This window comes from Nelumbo lutea, chromosome 3 (genome assembly GCF_056320005.1).
Source record: "Nelumbo lutea isolate HS-2025 chromosome 3, American lotus-T2T, whole genome shotgun sequence".
NCBI lineage: Eukaryota > Viridiplantae > Streptophyta > Magnoliopsida > Proteales > Nelumbonaceae > Nelumbo > Nelumbo lutea.
The window spans coordinates 16,233,736-16,253,346 of NC_142686.1; the positions used below are offsets into that span (position 1 = coordinate 16,233,736).

The 19,611-nt window shown below is 41.0% G+C and overlaps 1 protein-coding gene across 6 annotated transcripts; it reads right to left on the reverse strand.

Annotated features, from left to right (window-relative positions):
- Positions 1–1,079: 1,079 nt before the first annotated feature.
- Positions 1,080–19,542, reverse strand: LOC148863194 (uncharacterized). Of its 6 annotated transcripts, none has more exons than XM_088976098.1 (8): positions 19,407–19,542; positions 19,240–19,319; positions 17,805–17,959; positions 17,085–17,713; positions 13,227–13,344; positions 13,071–13,151; positions 1,418–1,498; positions 1,080–1,326 (listed from the first exon to the last, which is right to left on the reverse strand). In XM_088976098.1, the coding sequence occupies exons 3-8, from the start codon at positions 17,850–17,852 to the stop codon at positions 1,249–1,251; spliced, it is 1,035 nt and encodes a 344-aa protein (XP_088832224.1). In that variant the 5' UTR covers positions 17,853–17,959; positions 19,240–19,319; positions 19,407–19,542; the 3' UTR covers positions 1,080–1,248. The 6 variants fall into 6 exon arrangements, with proteins under 6 accessions (XP_088832224.1, XP_088832227.1, XP_088832225.1 ...); XM_088976101.1 differs by having other exon boundaries at positions 1,080–1,253; positions 19,231–19,319; XM_088976099.1 differs by having other exon boundaries at positions 1,080–1,313; positions 19,231–19,319.
- Positions 19,543–19,611: the final 69 nt, after the last annotated feature.

Genomic DNA, 19,611 nt, shown 5'->3' on the forward strand with positions numbered 1-19,611 from the left:
TGGGGTAATTGTCATTGACTCCATTGTAGAGGGGATCTTTTTCACAGGCTTAGTCTAGAAGGAGTACAAATACAAATGTATAGAGTGTAAAACCTTGTATTTTATTGGGATAATAGTAGATAAGGGCAACTTTTTACCCTTAATATCAATAAAAAATACTATTTTATATAATAACCAAAACGAAGTATTTATTTTGGGAAAATATCAAATAAAGGCAATGTCACTGTTCATCATCTTCATCTGCCTTTGTTAAGTCCTCCAATGATGGTCTACCACCCTATCAACTAAAACTGTGTAAATTCTCTTCCTCGACAATCATGTAGCAAATGCAGAGAAAGATTATCAGAAACTTCAAATTCATGGACCTCCTCACGATGATGGCCTATAGTTTACAAATCTGTGCTTCGAATGCAGACAACGTAGTATGCCGCTACTTGTCGCTGTAGGAACTGCAGCAAATCCAATCGGGAAGACGATGTACACCGATACTTCCTCCAACGTCGGTAGTTCTGTTGGGTTCACATCAATCGATGTATTTTGGGTTTCTTCTTCAGGTGCACAAGACAAAATGGGGTATAGCCTTGATGGATGAGTATTTCCATTTCAACGTTAATGGAAGTTGAGATGTGTAGTTCTTCAAAGATGGATATAGAGGCAGAGCAATCTATGGGAATGCCTCCTCTACCCCCCTCCTATACCGTCGAAGTGAGTGAATACAAAGGCAGAGGAGGAAGACAAGTGACTGCCCTTTTTTTATATTTTCTAATAAAAGTTACCCCATTTTGATTATTATGTAGAAATATTATTTTTTATTGATTTTAAGGGCTAAAAGTTGCCCTTATTTGCTAGAATCCCTATTTTGTATTATTTTTATATGTATTTGCATTGTACATTTTGCACTCTACATATTTGTAGAGTGCAAAACAAAAATGTTTGGTTCATGTGAGTGCAAAGTGGTTCAAGATTTACACAACCACGTTGCACTCAATTCATTTGTTTTGGAAGATGCAAATTTTCATCAATGCAAATACAATTGTTCCTTGTTACCAAATGGTGTTCTAGCTACTCCCACCATTAAACAAATATAAAAAATAACAGACCATTAAATAAATATAAAAAATAACAAAAGTCCTTTTGTTAAATACTTCTTTTTGAAATTACAGAATCTAGAAAATCTCTTGTTGAGTGCATTCTTGAACGTAAGAGTAGGCTCAGCTTCTTATGGTTCTTCTATTGAAAGACTAATGATTAACCTGAAAACATGAAAACGTGTTCAAGGTTGCTAAACATCCCTTCTGCACTTCTAAAAACACCTGAAAACATCACCTGGAGCAGAAGTTATAATTCATTGATTTGTAAATCTCAATTTTCAATGCGAACTTTCTGAGATTATTAGAGTTCACTGAACAAGACATACACCAAGCATGGTAGCCATATTTGGGTGGATCATGCCAGAACCTTTTGCGATTCCCCCAATTCTTATGCAAGTTCCTCCAACCTATGCAACCCAACAATTGCGATCATGGATATGACATCACGTTAAAATTGTCAGGAGCATGAAAATTAAGTACATACAAAATAATGCTCCCACAAAGTACTGTTTTTATGTTACTTCTCCGTTCAAGTAATTAAAGTTGAAGATGATCAAGACTGCTATCAGTCTTGGAATTTCAGGTTCGAACAGAAGAGAAAGTGAAGAAGAAAGAGGAGAAAGATTAGTGAAAGAGCAGTAGAACACAAGTTTGAAAGGAAGAACAGATTCTAATTAATCTGCTGCCGCCACTTCAACTTAATATTTATATATTATGCTAGTTACATGAAAGGACACATCTGCCCTTGGTGTTTACATCATAACACTTAACAATATAAAACTAAAAAGTAAATAACAGAAAAACATAACAAATAGACTAGGTACACTCTACCCTATTGACAGAATGGCCCCACAGCTGTGAGGCCCACATCAATTTCTCTACACTCCCCCTCAAGTTGGGAGTAAATGTTTATCATTCCCAACTTGGATAGATCCGCTTCTAGCTTCTTTCTTGATACGGCTTTAGTGAGGATATCTACTAGTTACATACTAGAAGTGATGTAAGGGAGGCATACTTCTTGAGATGAGGCCCTCTCTCGTACAAAATGCCGATCAACTTCAATGTGTTTGGTTCTGTCATGCTGCACTGGATTATGTGCTATATTAATGGCTACTTGATTATCACAATACAGCATCAGAGGCTTCTCATACTCAATACTCAACTCCTCAAGTAGAGATCTTAGTCATAGGATTTCAGCCACTCCGTTGGCCATGGACCTGTATTCTGCTTCAGCACTAGACCAGGAGACAACACTCCATTTCTTATTTCTCCAGGAGACAAGGTTTCCTCCCACAAGGGCACAATATCCTGAGGTAAACCGTCTGTCATCAACACTCCCAGCCCAATCGGCATCCGTATAGACCTCTACCTTCATGTGGTTATTGTTCTTGAACAGTATACCTCTACTCAGGCATCTCTTCAAGTATGCTAGTATTCTTTCTGCTACTAGAAGGTGCATGATTCTAGGAGAATGCATGTACTGACTGACAACACTAACTGCATAACTGATATCTAGCCGAGTGAGGCACAGATATAGGAGCTTTCCCACTAACCGCTAGAACATAACTTTGTCTTCAAGCAGCTCTCCACTCTCTGCACTAATCCTGTGGTTCTGTTCAATGGGTGTATCTACAGGTTTGACACCCAACTTTCCAGTTTCAGCCAACAGATCTAAAACATATTTCCTCTGTGAGACAAAGATCCCTTGTTTAGATCTAGCAACCTCAATACCCAAAAAATACCATAGTGGACCCAAATCTTTCACCTCAAACTCTTAATGAAGGAGTTGTTTGAGGGACTCAATCTCATGGTTGTCATTTCCTGTCACCACAATATCATCAACATATACTGCAAGTAGTGTCAGTGAAGACTCCACCCTCTTGATGAAAAGTGTATGATCTGATTGGGCCTGTACATAACCGAACTTCCCAAGAGCTAGTTTGAATCTGTCGAACCAAGCTCTAGGTGACTGCTTCAAACCATACAATGCCTTATTGAGCCGGCAGACCTTCTTACCTGTCTCTGTATCATAGTATCCAGGAGGCAACTGCATGTAAACCTCTTCCTACAAGACCCCATTCAGGAATGCATTTTTAACATCCATTTAGTACAAAGGCCAAGTGTGGTTTGCTGCAAGAGATAATAGAACCCGAATGGTGGTCATCTTGGCTACCGGGGCAAACGTCTCCAAGTAATCTATGCCATAAGTCTGAGTGAACCATTTTGCAACTAGCCGAGCTTTGTACCTCTCAATGGAACCATCTGCATTATGCTTTACAGTAAATACCCATCTGCATCCAACTGGTTTCTTTCCTTTGGGGAAGTCAACTAGCTCCCATGTATTATTTTTCAATAGAGCATCCATTTCAACTTGCATTGCACCTCTCCAATCCGGGACTGATAAGGCCTCTTGCACTGTTCTTGGAATAGGGACATTGGAAATGGAACTAAGGTAGGACCTGTAGGTAGGAGATAGGCAAACATAGGATAAAAAATGGGAAATACAGTGGGCTATAGATGTGGTACAATGTCGTTTCCCTTTACGGACTGCAATCGAAAGATCAAGGTCATCTGTAGGAGGTGAAATGGCAACAATAAAAGAAGTCTCTGTGGGTCCTGGGACTGTAATGCCTGGACCTGGAGCCACATATGAGATTGGAGCTGGCCTGGACTGCTGATGATCGGGATCAACCTGCCTGCACCGCCTGTGATAGACTCTCAACTCCTGATCCCTCTGGCCACCCTCACCATTGCAGCTCCCATCACCCAATGGAATAGGTAAAGGAACTACCCCACTCACACTGCTCTCCCCCTAAAGACATGGACCTAAACCCCTACTCTCACTGCTCTCCCCCTAAGGAGAAACCCGAGGATAATAGGGTGTCTCCTCAAAGAAAGTGACATCCATGGAGACGAACTTCCTCCCTGAGACATGATCATAGCAGCAATACCCTTTTTGAGTTCGTGCATAACCAAGGAAAATGCATTTGGAGGCCTTGGGTTCAAACTTGGAGTGATGGGGTCCGAGAAGCTGAACAAAGCAAGTACAACCGAATGTCTTAAGGAGAATAGAAAATAACTCCTCATGTGGGTATAGAAGGGAAAAAGGAGATCGCAAATCAAGAACCCAGGAAGGAATCCGATTAATAAGATAGACTGTCGTGAGGATAGCATCACCCCAGAAGCGAATAGGGACATTGGAGGTAAACATAAGACTTCTAGCCACCTCCAAGATGTGTCTATTCTTCCTTTCTGCAACCCCATTCTGTTGAGGTGTATGAGGGCAAGAGCTCTGATGGATAACCCCATGAGTAAGAAGGTAAGATGCCAATGACTTAGCAAAGTACTCATTTGCATTATCAAATCTAAGAACTTTAATCTTGGCATCAAACTGTGTTAGGATCATTTGGTGAAAGTTTTGGGTCAGGGCGAGAACCTCATCTCGTGAACGCATAAAATAAACCCAAGAAAATCGGGTATGGTCATCAACAAATAACAAAAAATATATGTACCCACCCATAGAAGGAATGTGATATGGCCCCCAAACATCCGTATGCACAAGATCAAAAAGACGATTACTCCTTTTATTACTCAATGAATAAGAGTTTCTACAATGTTTAGCAAACTTACAACTTTCACATTGCAACTGGGACAACTCAACAGACTCAAACAAAGTAGGAAACAAACTCTTTAAGGATCGAAAAGACAAATGACTCAATCGGTTATGCCAAAGCATAACCGAACTCACACTTTAGGAAACAAGTGACCTCTTACCCACTGACTTTTCCCGACGAGAACTCTCCCCGAGCAGATAGATCCCATTCGTCTCACGGTCAGTCCCAATCACCTTTTTCGTCTCCAGGTCCTGAAAAACACACCAACCAGGGAAGAAAGTTACTGAGCAGTTCATGTGTTTGGTAATACTACTGATTGAAAGGAGGTTAGTATCAAGCTTAGGAACATGTAAGACAGAAGACAAGAAGATCGTATCTGATAACTTAATGTCCCCCTTCCCATAAATAGGAACCAGGGAGCCATCAGCAATAGATACTCTATCCCTACCAGATGACAAATGGTAAGAGGTAAACAGTGAAGGCAAGCTAGTCATGTGGTCGGATGCACTTGAATCTATTACCCAACAAGGTTCAGTAGTACCTGGAGTTGAGGCATGGTAGGCTAAAGCTAGAGTACTTGAATTTACGGTTGTAATCTGACCACCCATCTCAGAAACACTACCATAACTGATGCTCCCAAAGCTGCCTTCTACCTGATTTTTAAACTCCATCTCGGTCAAGTCTTAAAACAACACTTGGACTACCAATAACAACCAAAAATAGTATAGGCCTAATTTGTATTCACAGTGTATGTGCACAACTGGGATAACTCTAATATGAAACCAACTAACAAACACAACAATGGCTGTCCATAGAGCTCTAACCCCTTTAAGAGAGTTCGAAAACCCCAAAATACTCTGAAAAACAGCTTAGAAGGAGGTCTGATCTGCCTTTGCAGAATTAGGGTTTTAATCAGTCCTTAAAGTGATCGATTCAGTTGCACAATCTAATCAGTACTGTATAGATAGACTTGCAGTATGGTTAATATGAAACCCTAGAATTCGATCAATGCCAACAATAAACTTGAGGACAGCTCTAAGTAGATCACAAGGTTCGGTCCAGCACTAGGGCTTTCCGCAAGATCACTTTCAAACTCTAGTGTAGAAAGAAACAAGGCTGAGACAGTTCGGTGTAAACCAGTAGGGTTTTAGTCACAATAGAACAGTAAGGTTTGCTGTAAAACCCTAGTGAATCGAAGAGATGAAAACCTAGAATGGTTCAGCCTTCCTCTCCAGATAGGTCCAACCTATCTTTTCTTAGAAAAGTAAATGACTTACAAGAAAAGAATTGTTCGCTGCCTTCTAGGGCTACCCGAACCCTAGTCTTCTCTGATCCTTCCTGACCACCAATACTCTGCAACCATAACAAAACTTCCAACAACTGCTAGCACTTCTGGCAATCTCCAAGAATCAGTCTGCGAACTCCACCTTTTCAGCTTCTAGTCCTAGGAGATTCTCATGTGGTCGGCTAGTATTAGACTCACATAAGAAACCCAACTTGGCTCTGATACCATGAAGATGATCAAGACTGCTATCAGTCTTGGAATTTCAGGTTTGAACAGAAGAGAAAGTGAAGAAGAAAAAGGAGAAAGATTAGTGAGAGAGCAGTAGAACACAGGTTTGAAAGGAATGACAGATTCTAATTAATCTGTCGCCGCCACTTCAACTTAATATTTATATGTTATGCTAGTTACATGAAAGGACACATCTACCCTTGGTGTTTACATCATAACACTTAACAATATAAAACTAAAAAGTAAATAACAACTAGAATAACAGAAAAACATAACAAATAGACTAGGTACATTCTACCCTACGGACACATCAGTTTCTCTACAAATGTGTTATGCCAGCATGACTTCTTTTATTAAAGATGCAACAAAACTCAGAAGGCACAAGAAATATAATAAAAATGAATAATATATCTTGGAGCAATGATTATGAGAATGGATGGATTTTCTTTTCCAAAAGAAACTAAGAGCAAAACTTCTTCAAGGTAGACATTAGAAAATATATGTATAAAGCACAACTTGACTGTCATTTTGTATTATAGAAAGCCGGTCTTACAAACTTAAACTAGACACTAGAGTGAAATCTTGAAGTTTCTTTTTTCTTTGCTTTTGGGGGGCAAATAACAGTTCTTAAACAATTTTATCAAAGAGTTTTTCACAAGTACCAGTAATTCAATAGTTTCATTAAAGATAGGGAAACAAAGCAATTCACACTCAAATTACACGCTAGAGCCTAAGCTGCCAAATCATTCAATTCTACACTGCAATTTTTTATTTTTACATTGTTTGCCTCTTTCCCTGGTTCGCCCCAAAGAGCCCACTAAGGGTCTGTTTGTGTTGAGACCCAAACACCCCCTCCAGAACCCACTAGGGGAGTGGAGCAGGCCGCCACCTATCAGCCATTCACAAGAAGACAGAGGAGCCAAGTGGCAGAGCCCTAGAATTAGTTACACTTAGAGTTGGTTACTTTGCCACCTGAAGATTTTCCACCCATGTTATCTGCCAGTTAGTTATTCAGAAATCACAGGATATTCCCTGTGATATTACACCTGTAGACCAGCTATATAAGGCCATCATCACATAATGAAGGCAATGAATGATTCCCCCTTAGTTTTCCTCTCCCTAATTCCAGTTTCTTCCTTCCCTCCCTTCTCTCTTTTCTCTCCATTTTCTGTTTCAGGAGGTCAAGCCTCCCTCGAAGAGGTTTCCGAGGTGAGCAAAAACTCCCCAAGTTGGTATCAGAGCAAGGTTGCAGACCAGCTATGCTGCAGACAAGATCTTCTACCATGGAAGATAGAGTCGACCAACTTGAGATTGGGTTCCATTAGGTACTGAACGAACTCAGGGATCTCAAGGTGGTCATCTCTAACCTCGCCTCCCAACAACAATCCGACGAGGCTAGTCATCCAACAGGGGTCGATGCCTCTGTTTCAGGTAGCTAGAGAACTAGGGGTTACCCCGCCGGAAAGGTTACTAAAATCAATTTTCCCAACTATTCCGGTGGAGATCCCATTCATTGGATTTTCAGAGCAGAGAGATTCTTCGAGTATCATGAAACCCCTGCACACCAGCATGTCGCCATCGCTTCCATTCACCTAGAAGGCGAGCTATTCTCTGGCTTCAGTGGTATCGACAAACCCATCCTTAGGTAACTTGGGCGAAGTTCACAGAAGCCCTATGCATCCGTTTTGGGCTAAGAGCGTTCGTGGATTACGACGAACTCCTCACTTGACTAAAACAGACCGGGACAGTAGCAAACTACCAGCTCGAGTTCGAAAGAATGGCAACCAAGGTACATGGATGGCCAGAGAAGGCTTTGGTAGGGTGTTTCGTGGGAGGTCTCAAAGAAGACATCCGCTTGGAAGCGAGAGCTCTTCGACCAGCGACAGTCATGGCGGAGGTGGGTATGGCTCGCCTGCAAGAAGAGAAGATGGATAGCATGCGCAGAACCAGCAAGCCTTCCTACCCGAATGTGAGGGCTCCCCAGCAGACCGAATAGCAACCCATGAAACAAATTGGGGATTCTCAGAAGCCCAATCTGTCCAGGCCCATTGTGCCCTTCAAGCGCCTCTCATGGGCTGAGATGCAAGCCCGACGCGAGAAGGGCCTCTACTACAATTGTGATGACAAGTTTGGACCAGGCCATAAGTGTCGAGTCCAGCGAATGTTTCTCCTTCAAACAGAGGAAGAACCGGAAGAAAACATAGAAGATTGTGAACTTATCTAAGTTGAACCAGAACTGGGGGAGCCGAGATCTCCTTACACGCCCTCATGGGCCTCAACCCTCTTCAGTCCATGCGAGTAGAAGGAAGGTTGGTGGGCCGATCTGTGATGATCTTGATTGACAGTGGCTCAACCCTGAATTTCATCACTTGCCGATTAGCAATGCAACTAGGTATGTCTATACAACCCACTCCACTCTTTTCAATCTATATGGCTAATGGAAGTCAGTTGACATGTGATGGTGTGTGCAAGAAGGAAAGGATCCTTATACAAGGCCACTATTTCATGGTGGATCTCCACCCATTGGATTTCTCAGGGGTTGATATTATTCTGGGAATTCATTGGTTACGTGGCCTAGGGCCGGCACTGTGTGATTGGGCCAAAATGACAATGGACTTTTATCAAGATGGTCAAACTTGCCATCTCCAAGGGGTGCAACCTCCAAGTCCCCAAGGTGATACTGTAACTTCCATATTACGGGCCTCCAAGGATACTGGACAGCCCTTATTTATGCACTTAGGCATGTAGCCCACAGTTCCAACTTTAAACAATCAAGGCTGTGACCAGCCCACGGAAGCCCAACACGAGGCACTACGATCGATACTCGATCAGTTTGTTGATGTGTTCAAGGAACCAAGCCAATTACCTCCACCCCAGGCCCATGACGATCAGATACCCCTCTTACCAAATTCTAAACCGGCCAATGTGGGGCCATATAGATACCCCTATTTCCAGAAGCTAGAAATTGAGAAGGCGGTAAGAGAGCTAATGAACAAAGGGCATATACAAACCAGCACCAGCCCATTTTCATCCCCTGTACTCCTAGTAAAAAAGAATGATGGTAGTTGGCGGTTTTGTGTAGATTACCGGGCCCTGAATCAGATTACAGCGAAGGACAAGTTCCTGATACCCCTCATTGATGAACTATTGGATGAGTTAGGAGAAGCACAGGTGTTCTCCAAACTGGATCTGCGATCCGGGTACCAGCAGATCCGGGTTCGCCAGGCCGACATCCACAAGACCGCTTTCCGAACCCATGATGGCCATTATGAGTTCCTGGTTATGCCGTTTGGGCTCACCAATGCCCCCTCCACCTTCCAGGCCCTTATGAATGACATTTTCAGGCCTTTCTTAAGGCAATTTGTTTTAGTATTCTTCGATGACATTATGGTTTACAACAGGGACTGGGGCACCCATATGGAACATCTGAGACTTATCCTCACCACTCTAAAGGAACATCAATTACATGCCAAAATGACCAAGTGTTCTTTTGGACAAAAACAGATACAATACTTAGGCCATGTGGTTGCAGCAGGGCGGGTCATGGCAGACCCAGAAAAGATAGAGGCCATCCAAAAATGGCCCAAGCCCACTACTGTTAAGGCCCATGGCCGCCCCTCTAACACGCCTGTTGAAGAAGGATTCTTTCAGATGGGTTGATGAAGCCCAACGGGCCTTTGAAGACTTGAAGACAACAGTTTCAAGCCCTCCAGTCCTTACTCTTCCAGATTTCACTCAGCCCTTTGAGATTGAGTGTGATGCCTCAGGTGCAAGGGTGAGGACCATCCTAGTGCAGAAGGGACAACCCATTGCTTACTTCAGCAAGGCCTTATCAGCCGCCCACCAGAACCAGTCCACTTATGTCAAGGAGATGATAACAGTGGTAATGGCAGTCCATAAATGGCGTACCTATCTATTGGGGCACCAATTTATCATAAGGTCTGACCAACGAAGTCTGAAATATATAGCAAAACAAAGAGCGCACACTCCAGAGCAGCAAAAGTGGCTTAGTAAACTTATGGGCTTCGACTACCGAATAGAGTATAAACCTGGGCCTGCTAACAGGGTAGCTGATGCCTTATCACGGGTAGAAGAGCTGGCCCACCTAACCTACTCTCAATCTAGTTTTCCCTTGTTTGAAACCATAAGGCAAGAAGCAAGGACTGATCCACAGCTGTAGGACATTAGGGAAAAATTAAGATAGAACCCTTCCCAGGTTGCAGGGTACCAAATTGTGGGACCAGACCTCTTCTTCAAGGGACAGTTCGTGATTGCTCCAAATTCCAACCACAAAACTGAACTATTAAAGTTGTTTCATGATTCCTCCTTGGGAGGACATTCAGGAGGGCTAAGGACTCTAAAGAGGCTCAGCAACCACTACCATTGGGTAGGTATGCACAAGGATGTGTTACACTATGTATCTGAATGCCAGACCTATCAACGGCAGAAATACTCCTCACAGTCTCCCGCGGGCCTCCTAAAGCCCCTCAAGATTCCAGAGCAAGTATGGGAAGACCTCTCCATGGACTTCATCACCGGACTTCCCCGTTCTTTAGGGAAGGAAGTTATCATGGTAGTAGTTGACCGTCTCACCAAGTATAGCCATTTCTCTACTCTGCCTCACCCTTACACCGCAGCAACGGTGGCTAACATCTTCATACGGGACGTCGCCAAATTGCATGAGACACCAAGATCCATTGTGTCGGACCGTGACCCTACCTTCCTGAGTTCATTCTGGAAGGAATACTTCCGATTGCAAGGAACCCAACTGCACCCGTCCACAAGTTACCACTCCCAGACAGATGGACAAACTGAAGTTCTTAATCGGTGCTTAGAAGCCTACCTGAGGTGCTTCATAGGGGAGAAGCCCAAACAGTGGGCTCATTGGCTTCCGTGGGCAGAATACCGGTACAACACAACTTATCAGTCAGCAGTAGGAATGACACCCTTCAAGGCTCTATATGGCAGAGAATCTCCTCCCATATTACCTTATGAATTTGGGTCGGCTAAGAAGGCAGAAGTAGAGACTCGCCTACTGGCTAGAGATGAGATCCTTAGACTGCTCAAGGCCAACTTGACTAAAGCCCAGCAAAAGATGAAGGCCTACTATGACTCTCACCACCGCCCACTAGAATTTCAGGTAGGTGATTTTGTCTACCTTAAGCTCCAACCTTACCGCCAGGTCTCAGTGATGAGACGGGCTTGGCACAAGCTAGCTCCCAGATATTATGGGCCCTATAAGATGCTGGAGAGAGTGGGCCTTGTTGCTTATAGATTGGACCTCCCTGCTACCTCGAAGCTACACCCGGTGTTTCACATTTCACTTCTCAGGAAAGCTGTGGGAAATTATACCCCTATCTCACCGAACTTACCCCAATTTACAGATGAAGGGGGCATTTACACGAAGCTTGACAAGATTGTGGATTTCTGATGGGTTCGGCGAGGAGGGCAGGTGGTGCCAGAAGCCAAGGTTGAATGGGCCAATCTGCCTCCAGAAGGGGCCACATGGGAACCTTATCTAAGGCTGAATGAGAGGTTTCCCAACCTAGACCTTGAGGGCAAGGTCAGTGCTAAGGGGGGAGGAACTGTTGAGACCCAAACACCCCATCCAGAACCCACTAGGGGAGTGGAGCAGGCCGCCACCTATCAGCCATTCACAAGAAGACAGAGGAGCCAGGCGGCAAAGCCCCATAATTAGTTACACTTAGAGTTGGTTACTCTGCCACCTGAAGATTTTCCACCCATGTTATCTGCCAGAGTTAGTTATTCAGAAATCAGAGGATATTCCCTATGATATTACACCTGTAGGCCAGCTATATAAGGCCATCATCACATAATGAAAGCAATGAATGATTCTCCCTTAGTTTTCCTCTCCCTAATTCCAATTTCTACATTCCCTCCCTTCTCTCTTTTCTCTCCATTTTCTGTTTCAGGAGGTCAAGCCTCCCTCGAAGAGGTTTCCGAGGTGAGCGGAAACTCACCAGTTTGTTAATAGCTAAAGTGGCCGAACTGAAAAGCTTATTGCTTTGTCTTTTAGTGAATAAGAATGAGGTTATGAGATCCTAAATGGATGAAATCAGAAGTTGGGTAGATTATTATACCTTGATATTTTAGTATTTAATTCTTTTATCCACCAAAAGACAAAGCAATAAGTCATTAAGTTCAGCAACTTCAGTCATAAGCCATTACCAATGGCCCCTTAATTGTAAAAGAAAATAATATTACTAAACCTGTAAAACATTACCACAAGAAGAAGCACTATACAAGTATGGGAAAGCAAACTCAGAAAGAGGGAGGATCCTAAACAAATGAAAAACAGATCAACCCATGAACTATGGAATTCTGGTCTTGGTCAAAAACATTTTTTTTTGAAAGATGAAGAAAATTTTATTAAGATCAAATCAAAGGATAATACAAAGAGTCTTCACTAGAAAAGGTGCAAGATGGAGCCTCAGCATAATCAAATGAAAAACAATGAACTGTCCAATTCATTGTTTATAAAGGAAAGATGTTATATAGAAGTGTCCATCAAGGTAGATATCTGATAGGCATCGTGTAAAGAACTTAATACAGTCAGGAGAATCCATGCAGACAATTCATAGAGGTAGAACAAGGAATATGGAGTATTTTATCAGCTTATACTTTTCTATAGACAATTGATTCTTCCCTTTTTTCATCTTGCCAAGTCAGACAATGCAACATGCATCAAATTCTGATTCCTATGTTTGCATCCATGCAATATTACTTAATTTCCAATTTACAGGCCTCCTAGGCATAATGAGAACTCCAGTGGTCCAACCAATGGTGAGCAAACAAATCAAGATGTTGAGTTAGAGAACCTCCAAATGATACCTTATCATGAAGTCCCCTCGAAACCTTGTGTGTGGCTCGACCAGTAGTTGTATCAGCTTCTCTGTTCTCGTCTACAGTCACCTGACCACCAAAAGAGAGGCTTTAGTTTAAAGAGTCCCATATCATCCAAACTGTCAACCAAATAGATGTACATACCCCATCACTGCCAATCCTGGTTGTAGACGAAGTATAATATGCCCCATTGGCACCTCCATAAGTAATAGTGGAACTCTGAAAGCTATAACTACGAGCTTGGGGATGCGCTCTATCTGCCCTGTTATAGTCATTCCAATACTGAACATGCTTGCTCTTCCTCTTTGAAAGATAAAACACAATGAATCTCTACTTCAACAGTATATATAAATAGCAACTACAAGAGTATATATATATATAGTTTCAGTATGCAATTACAGCAAGGACTTAACCTTGAGATTCATCATCTGGATCCTCAACATACGGTTCCTTTGACCTAGAATACTTCCTAGGGTTTTCAGTCTTCTCTTTCGCTTTGGCTCCTTGTTCTTCTTTGGACTCATCTTCAGATGTTATCTCTTTGATAATCGGCCCCTTTGGTTTACTGGATTGTGGAGCTTGATGCTCCAGGAATCCAACTGGATGCATATCTGAGTCTCCAAAAAACCTTGAACTTGACCCGTACATGCTCAGTCCCATCATACTAAATTCAAACATGCTTTGGAATGGACTAAGTAAAGAAAGGATCACTGAAAGAGTCCCTTCCCCCCCAAAAAAAAACTAGAGGTTAGACTCCTATGAATACCAAAGCCACCAAAACCACCAAATTCAGCAAAAGGATCGCCAAAACCAAAGAAAACGCACATCTCTGCTTTTTTTTTTTCTAAGTACTTATTCCCTGAGAAAACCCATAATAAGATAACATCCCAAGGAACCAAAAATGAAGGAAGATTCAATGAACCGAATAGATTCAAGATTCAAGAGGAAAATGAAGGAAGATTCAAGAAAACCCATAGGACGAAGAAATATCAGAATACCTCTCAGGAAAAGGCAAATCGATAGATTTGGAGTTCAGATCTCTCTTCCGACGAGGGAAGTGACCTAAAAATGAAAAGAAAATCAAAACGAGAGTTTAGATCTCTCATTACCTCGGCAAATGGATTTATTTGGAGTTCAGATCTCTCTTACCTCTATCGCAGAACCTTTCTCTTCTCTATCGAATGCTCGAAGAGAAAACAGTCAAAACCTATGCTTATTTACTTCGACCAAAATCATGGCAAAATTTCCTTTGTTTTTTATAAAGCAATATTCTCACCTATTTTCGATGCAAACCTTGGTCTATACACATTTTTGCATAAAAAATAGGTGTATTTTTTAAACCTTACCAAATGAATGCAAATCTGAACCAGAATGCAAATTTGCAACTGTTCAGATTTGCACTCCAACCAAACGCAGCCAAAGGAAAGTTCAAGGGGGCAATTGTCACTGACCCCATAGTATGGGGGGCTTTGTAATTTACCCTTCGAAAAACTTCCTCACAACTTCAATTATTTTCCCTGCCTGAGAATAATCTAGAAGGTGAGATTCCAAAGCCATTATTTGAGTTGAAACAACTCACTTTTCTCCGGTTAACACAAAACAAATTCACAGGTACCATTCCAAATGCTTTCTCAAGATTCAAGTTCCTTTCATATTTGAAAGGAAGTGTAGGCGTAGAGGAGGGGAAGTGTAGAGATGACACGAGTACTGATCAATTGTTTGAGAAAAATGCCATATTTGAGTTAGAAAGAATTAATGCTCAAAGGGAGGTATCTATGAAGGTGGAGAAATGCCCTAATGCATTAAGAAAGATTTAGAAGACAGAAAACCAATCAAAAGAGGCATGTTTCAAATGTTTTTGCCAGGTCGAAGCTGGGAGTATTTGGAGCGGGATTAAAAAAAGAAAAGGAAGAAGAAAGATAAAGAAATAAGCCCATATGAGAAAAGAGTTTTCTATATTAGACAGTGGGCATGATGAGAAAATGGATAAAGCTTAAGTTGAGCATTTCATCAGTTGGTTGTTTGGGTTCAGGGTGTTTTTCTTATGTGCTTTTTGGCAGGATTTGGAGGGTCTGGGATATACAGCCTATTGTTTGTTTTAGTTGTTCTAGGGATTGGTGGAAGGGATCTCTGTGATATCTGTACTCGGTTATGGATTTGTTTCTTAAGGTGTTTTGTTTTGTATATAGGGTTATTTTTCTGTTTAAGGGACTATTTGTTAGGGCAGGCCTGTCATATTCTGGGTCTGTTCTTGCTGGGTGATTTCTTACCTTTTTCACTTATAAAGTTTATTTTTTATTTAACTTCAAAAAAAACTTAAATCTCCAAGGAAACAAGCTAAATGGGTCCATTCGGAAAACCATGGAGCATCTTAAGCAACTAAGTATTATCTGAATTTTCAAAGAACATTATCTTAAATCAATAGGTGAAAACAAATTGTCCATTTCAATTAAGACACAAATCAATTGCCATTTCAACAGACAATGTAAAGCAGTCTTACTTGATGTTCTCTATGAATTGCTTGAGAACAATCACATGATGTTCTTTTCTTTGATTAGTAACAATCACATTATGTTCTCCACTATGACATGTTCAACAGACAATGGTTTGGGCATTTTCTTGCCCCATCTATGACATGTTCTCCACTTAAGACTTTACTACTGATTATGAGAAAATGTATTTATTTGTTTCTTTCTTTTTTAGTTTTTTTTTTCTAGAATTTGCATACATGAGGAAAATTACAACTTAGGTTGACATTTTCAGCTTTGGACAAGTGGTGATGGAGTTCCTAACCAAAAGAAGTCCAATTGGGCCAATAGAAGAGAATGGATTGTGAATTACTCTTCATCAATTGGTGGATTAGGCTCTCAAAAATGGAGCAGAAAGGCTTTTTCAAGTGACTGACCCAGATCTAGCTCTCACCATATCCGCCCAAAAGGAGCAAAAGAAAGTGATTGATCTCCTTGAATTGGCCTTGTCTTGCACTTTCTTGCCGAAGAAGGCGAATCGAATTAGCTCTCACCAGAGGATCGGACATACATGAATGAGGTCTTGTCTGCCCTTTTGAAGACAAGGCGAGTAGAATTAGATCCAAGCAATGACGCTTTCTTGCCGAAGAAGGGATAAAAGCCCCTAGACCATGATCTCATGAAAGCATTCTATGGATGTTTTCAAAGCTATGAACTTACCAATAAGATCCTTACAATCCACTAACTTTGATTGGGATTTGACCATTACTGAGATAAGAGCACATCAACAACTGTACAGGATCAATGATCTTCATGATAGTTTAATACATTTTGTTGTAATGGATTTGAAACTTGTAATTGACCAAAACATTCAAATCTTATAACAATTATCATTTCAAATAAGGCTTTCATTCTATTATTACAAGCTTTCTTAAAAACTGTCTTTCATAATATTGGGAGGATCACAGAGGTGATGTAGAGTTGCTGACATCTTAATGCCAAAAATTGCAATCAATCTGATTTTTTTTTTTTTGAAATTTCATTAAGAAAACAAAAAGAAAGTACACGAGGAAGGTGATAAGAAATCACCAGAGAAAAGAAAGAACAATCCCACCATCCAATACAACTCGCACACAACCTACAAGAACCTGACCAATACATCACACGACAACTCTCACACAGATCAAAATGGAAACTTCTTAACCTTCTCCCTCATTCCACTTCTCCACCTTCCTTCAAAATAGTCTTCTTACATCTCTCCTTCCTATTTTTCTCAAATCCTTTGAAGGCTTTTCTAGTGAATGCCTCTACACCCAAGATAAAAAGGCCCAAGGCCTTGCCAATCTGATGAGATTAATTTTCAACCATGCAATCACAGGCTTCTGCTTCTGTAATGGGTTTTTTTTTGAGGAACAAATACATAAATAATGTGATTAGATTTTAATATGATTAAAAAGCCATTCATTCTCACATACACAGGTTAATAACAGTTCAAAAGAAAATCAATTTGGCCTAAGTCGTTGGTGGATCATACTGCAGAAATTCCTCTATAGTTGGTGGGAACTCAAACACTCCAAAACCACTATCATCTTCACCAGCACAAGCTGCTTTACCCAAGAGCAAGTGAACCAATCTCAAGGGCTCCTTCCTTTCTCCATCACCACCACTTAAGAAGTACTTAATCCACCCATCCAACCTCTCCATTTCCTTCACACACTTGGGTCCCCTCACCCCAGCAATCTTTGAATAAAACCCTCCACGACAAAAGCAAAACCCATCACTAGTTCTCTGTTTCTGCTTATCCTTTTCTTCATCTTCATTTTCTGTGGTGCAGTCTGACAAACTCAGGAGTTCAATCAACTGCTTGATATCATCCTTGTTGTTTCCAGCCTCACCAATGACCTGGTCTTGTTTTTCCATGTTTGGTGGAGGTGGGTCTTCATGGGTCACTGGGAAGTCAAGAGAATGGGAGAGAAACTCTGGAGGAGGTTCACTGTCATGGAGGGCTGAGCTGCTGCTGCTGCTGTTGGGTTGTTGGTCGTAGTTGAGGTAAATAGGAGAGCTAAGAGGGTCAGTTGAATTGCAACTTGTTCCTATTCTAGTTGATGAAGAACAGTGTCCATGAACCTGCGATGAACTTTCTGATTTCAACCTCTTCTCAACCTGTTCAGATGTAAATTGTAATTAAAATGTAACAAAAATAAATATAGTTTGATGATGGGGTTTTGATATTATATGACTATTTAATATTTACCTGCTTAAGAGAAGAGAAGAAGCTGGTATGGAGTGAAGGTGGTCGCATCTTTCTTCTCGATTTACCGTTCTTCTGTTTCGTGTCTGCAAATATAATCTCCCTCACAGGAATAGGGGAAACCCTTTTAGAGGCTTTTTGGACAGCGAGACACCTCCCTACACATGAGTGCAAGGTTTAAAAGGCTAAAGGAGGAGGTAAGGCAGTTGGGTGTGATAGGGGAGAGGCCTAAGCCTCAAACAATAAATAAATAAATAAAAGTTTGTGGATAATCTATAAATAATAGAGAGTTGAAAAACATAAAATTAAAGTAAGATAAAGCAAGAGGTCCTTCAATTCAGCCATTTCAATTGTAATGAAATGACCCCTTATTTACATTCTGAAGTTCTTAAGTCCTGAACCCAACTCTCCTTTTGTCCCTTTGTTCTTTTGGATGGTCTAACTGATTGAGTTTTAATTTGTATTCAACTTGTTATGTGCTGGTTATTATAAGTTATAGGTAAAACTTCTATGTCCCACGAACTAAGTATAATTTTTTCTCAATTACTAAAATTTAAGGTGGGGACCCTCCACTTCGAAGATTTGGCATTACCAATTTCAATTTTTAATAAGAGAGAGTTTCTTTTCAGTTTTCACACTAACAAAGGTAACCTGCGGTCCTTTCAACAGCCCCTAATACAACAACCCTGATTTAATTGAATCTAAGATTCTTCTCAACAACATTGCCGGAAAGACATCTTCTATCTTTCAACTTTTGAACTATACTTTTTTTTTATAATTTTTAGCAAGTTATTCATTCAAAACCAAAACTTCGAAAGGAAAAAAAAAATAAGTGTTGTAAAAGTTGATATTCATGGCTATTTTCTAGCTTTCTAGGTACAGAAACTGGAAAAAAGTGGCGAGTAATGAGAGTCCTAATCTTAAGCCACAATTGCAGATAAAAATGGCTTTAGCTCATTCGTGTTTTTCACCAACTACAGTATACAGTATAGAAATCCACATCGCAATTGGCAAGTAAATAACGCCAAATCTTCAGAATGTACATTCTCAATTTCTCATAAACTTTTTCTTAAGATACAAATAAAATAGAATATAACTCTATCATTGAAACGCCAAACAAATAAAAGAACCCTGCCATTGAGATTCCATGAAGCAAAAGCAAAACATATTGAACGTTATTTTAGTTCCATCATGCTCTGTCATTGAAATGACAAAACATAAGCTTGTTTCTTAGTTCCACCTTGCTTCGTTTTCTTTTTTTTATCTCAAAATAGAATATTTTCGGACTGATTTAAGAAGAACAAGCCATTAAGATTTAAGGCTGAAGCAAGAAAACATAATATTTGTTTAAAAAATAAAAGAGAGCACGATGGAACTGACCATGGAATATTGAACAGAAAGACATAGCATGAAGAGAGAAGGGAATTACCGGGCTAACCTGCTGTTCTTCTTCACCGGTAATGGTTAAGAATGCCATCACCGCCCGTAATGGCCGATACCTTGTCCGTTCCACCGGTTCTGGAACAATTAAAAAATAAAAAAAGAATACATTAGTTTTCAAGGGATGCAACGGCCAAACCAAGGATTAAAACGAAGAAGAAGAACCATGGCCAGTATCCGGACGAAGGTTGCCGCCGGTCGCCGGTTGCTCTGGTCACTAGCCGGTTGAAAGGTAGAACCCTGACCCTGGACGGGAGTGAGAGGGAGAGGGAGGATAGGGACTGCGGACGAGAGAGAGACGTTTCAAAATCTGACTATAATAATTTTAGGGCCCAAACGGCTGCCGTTAAGAGGCGAGTTCCGTTAATTT

What these genes read in the sequence shown, in the direction of transcription:
- LOC148863194 (XM_088976098.1), bottom strand. Translation starts at nt 17,852, where the DNA reads ATGCGACCACCTTCACTCCATACCAGCTTCTTCTCTTCTCTTAAGCAG. An exon ending in CCAGGATTGGCAGTGATGGG is followed by an intron (nt 13,152 to 13,226) that starts GTATGTACATCT and finishes TTTGGTGGTCAG; the next exon opens with GTGACTGTAGACGAGAACAG. An exon ending in ATATGGCTACCATGCTTGGT is followed by an intron (nt 1,327 to 1,417) that starts GTATGTCTTGTT and finishes CTTCTGCTCCAG; the next exon opens with GTGATGTTTTCAGGTGTTTT.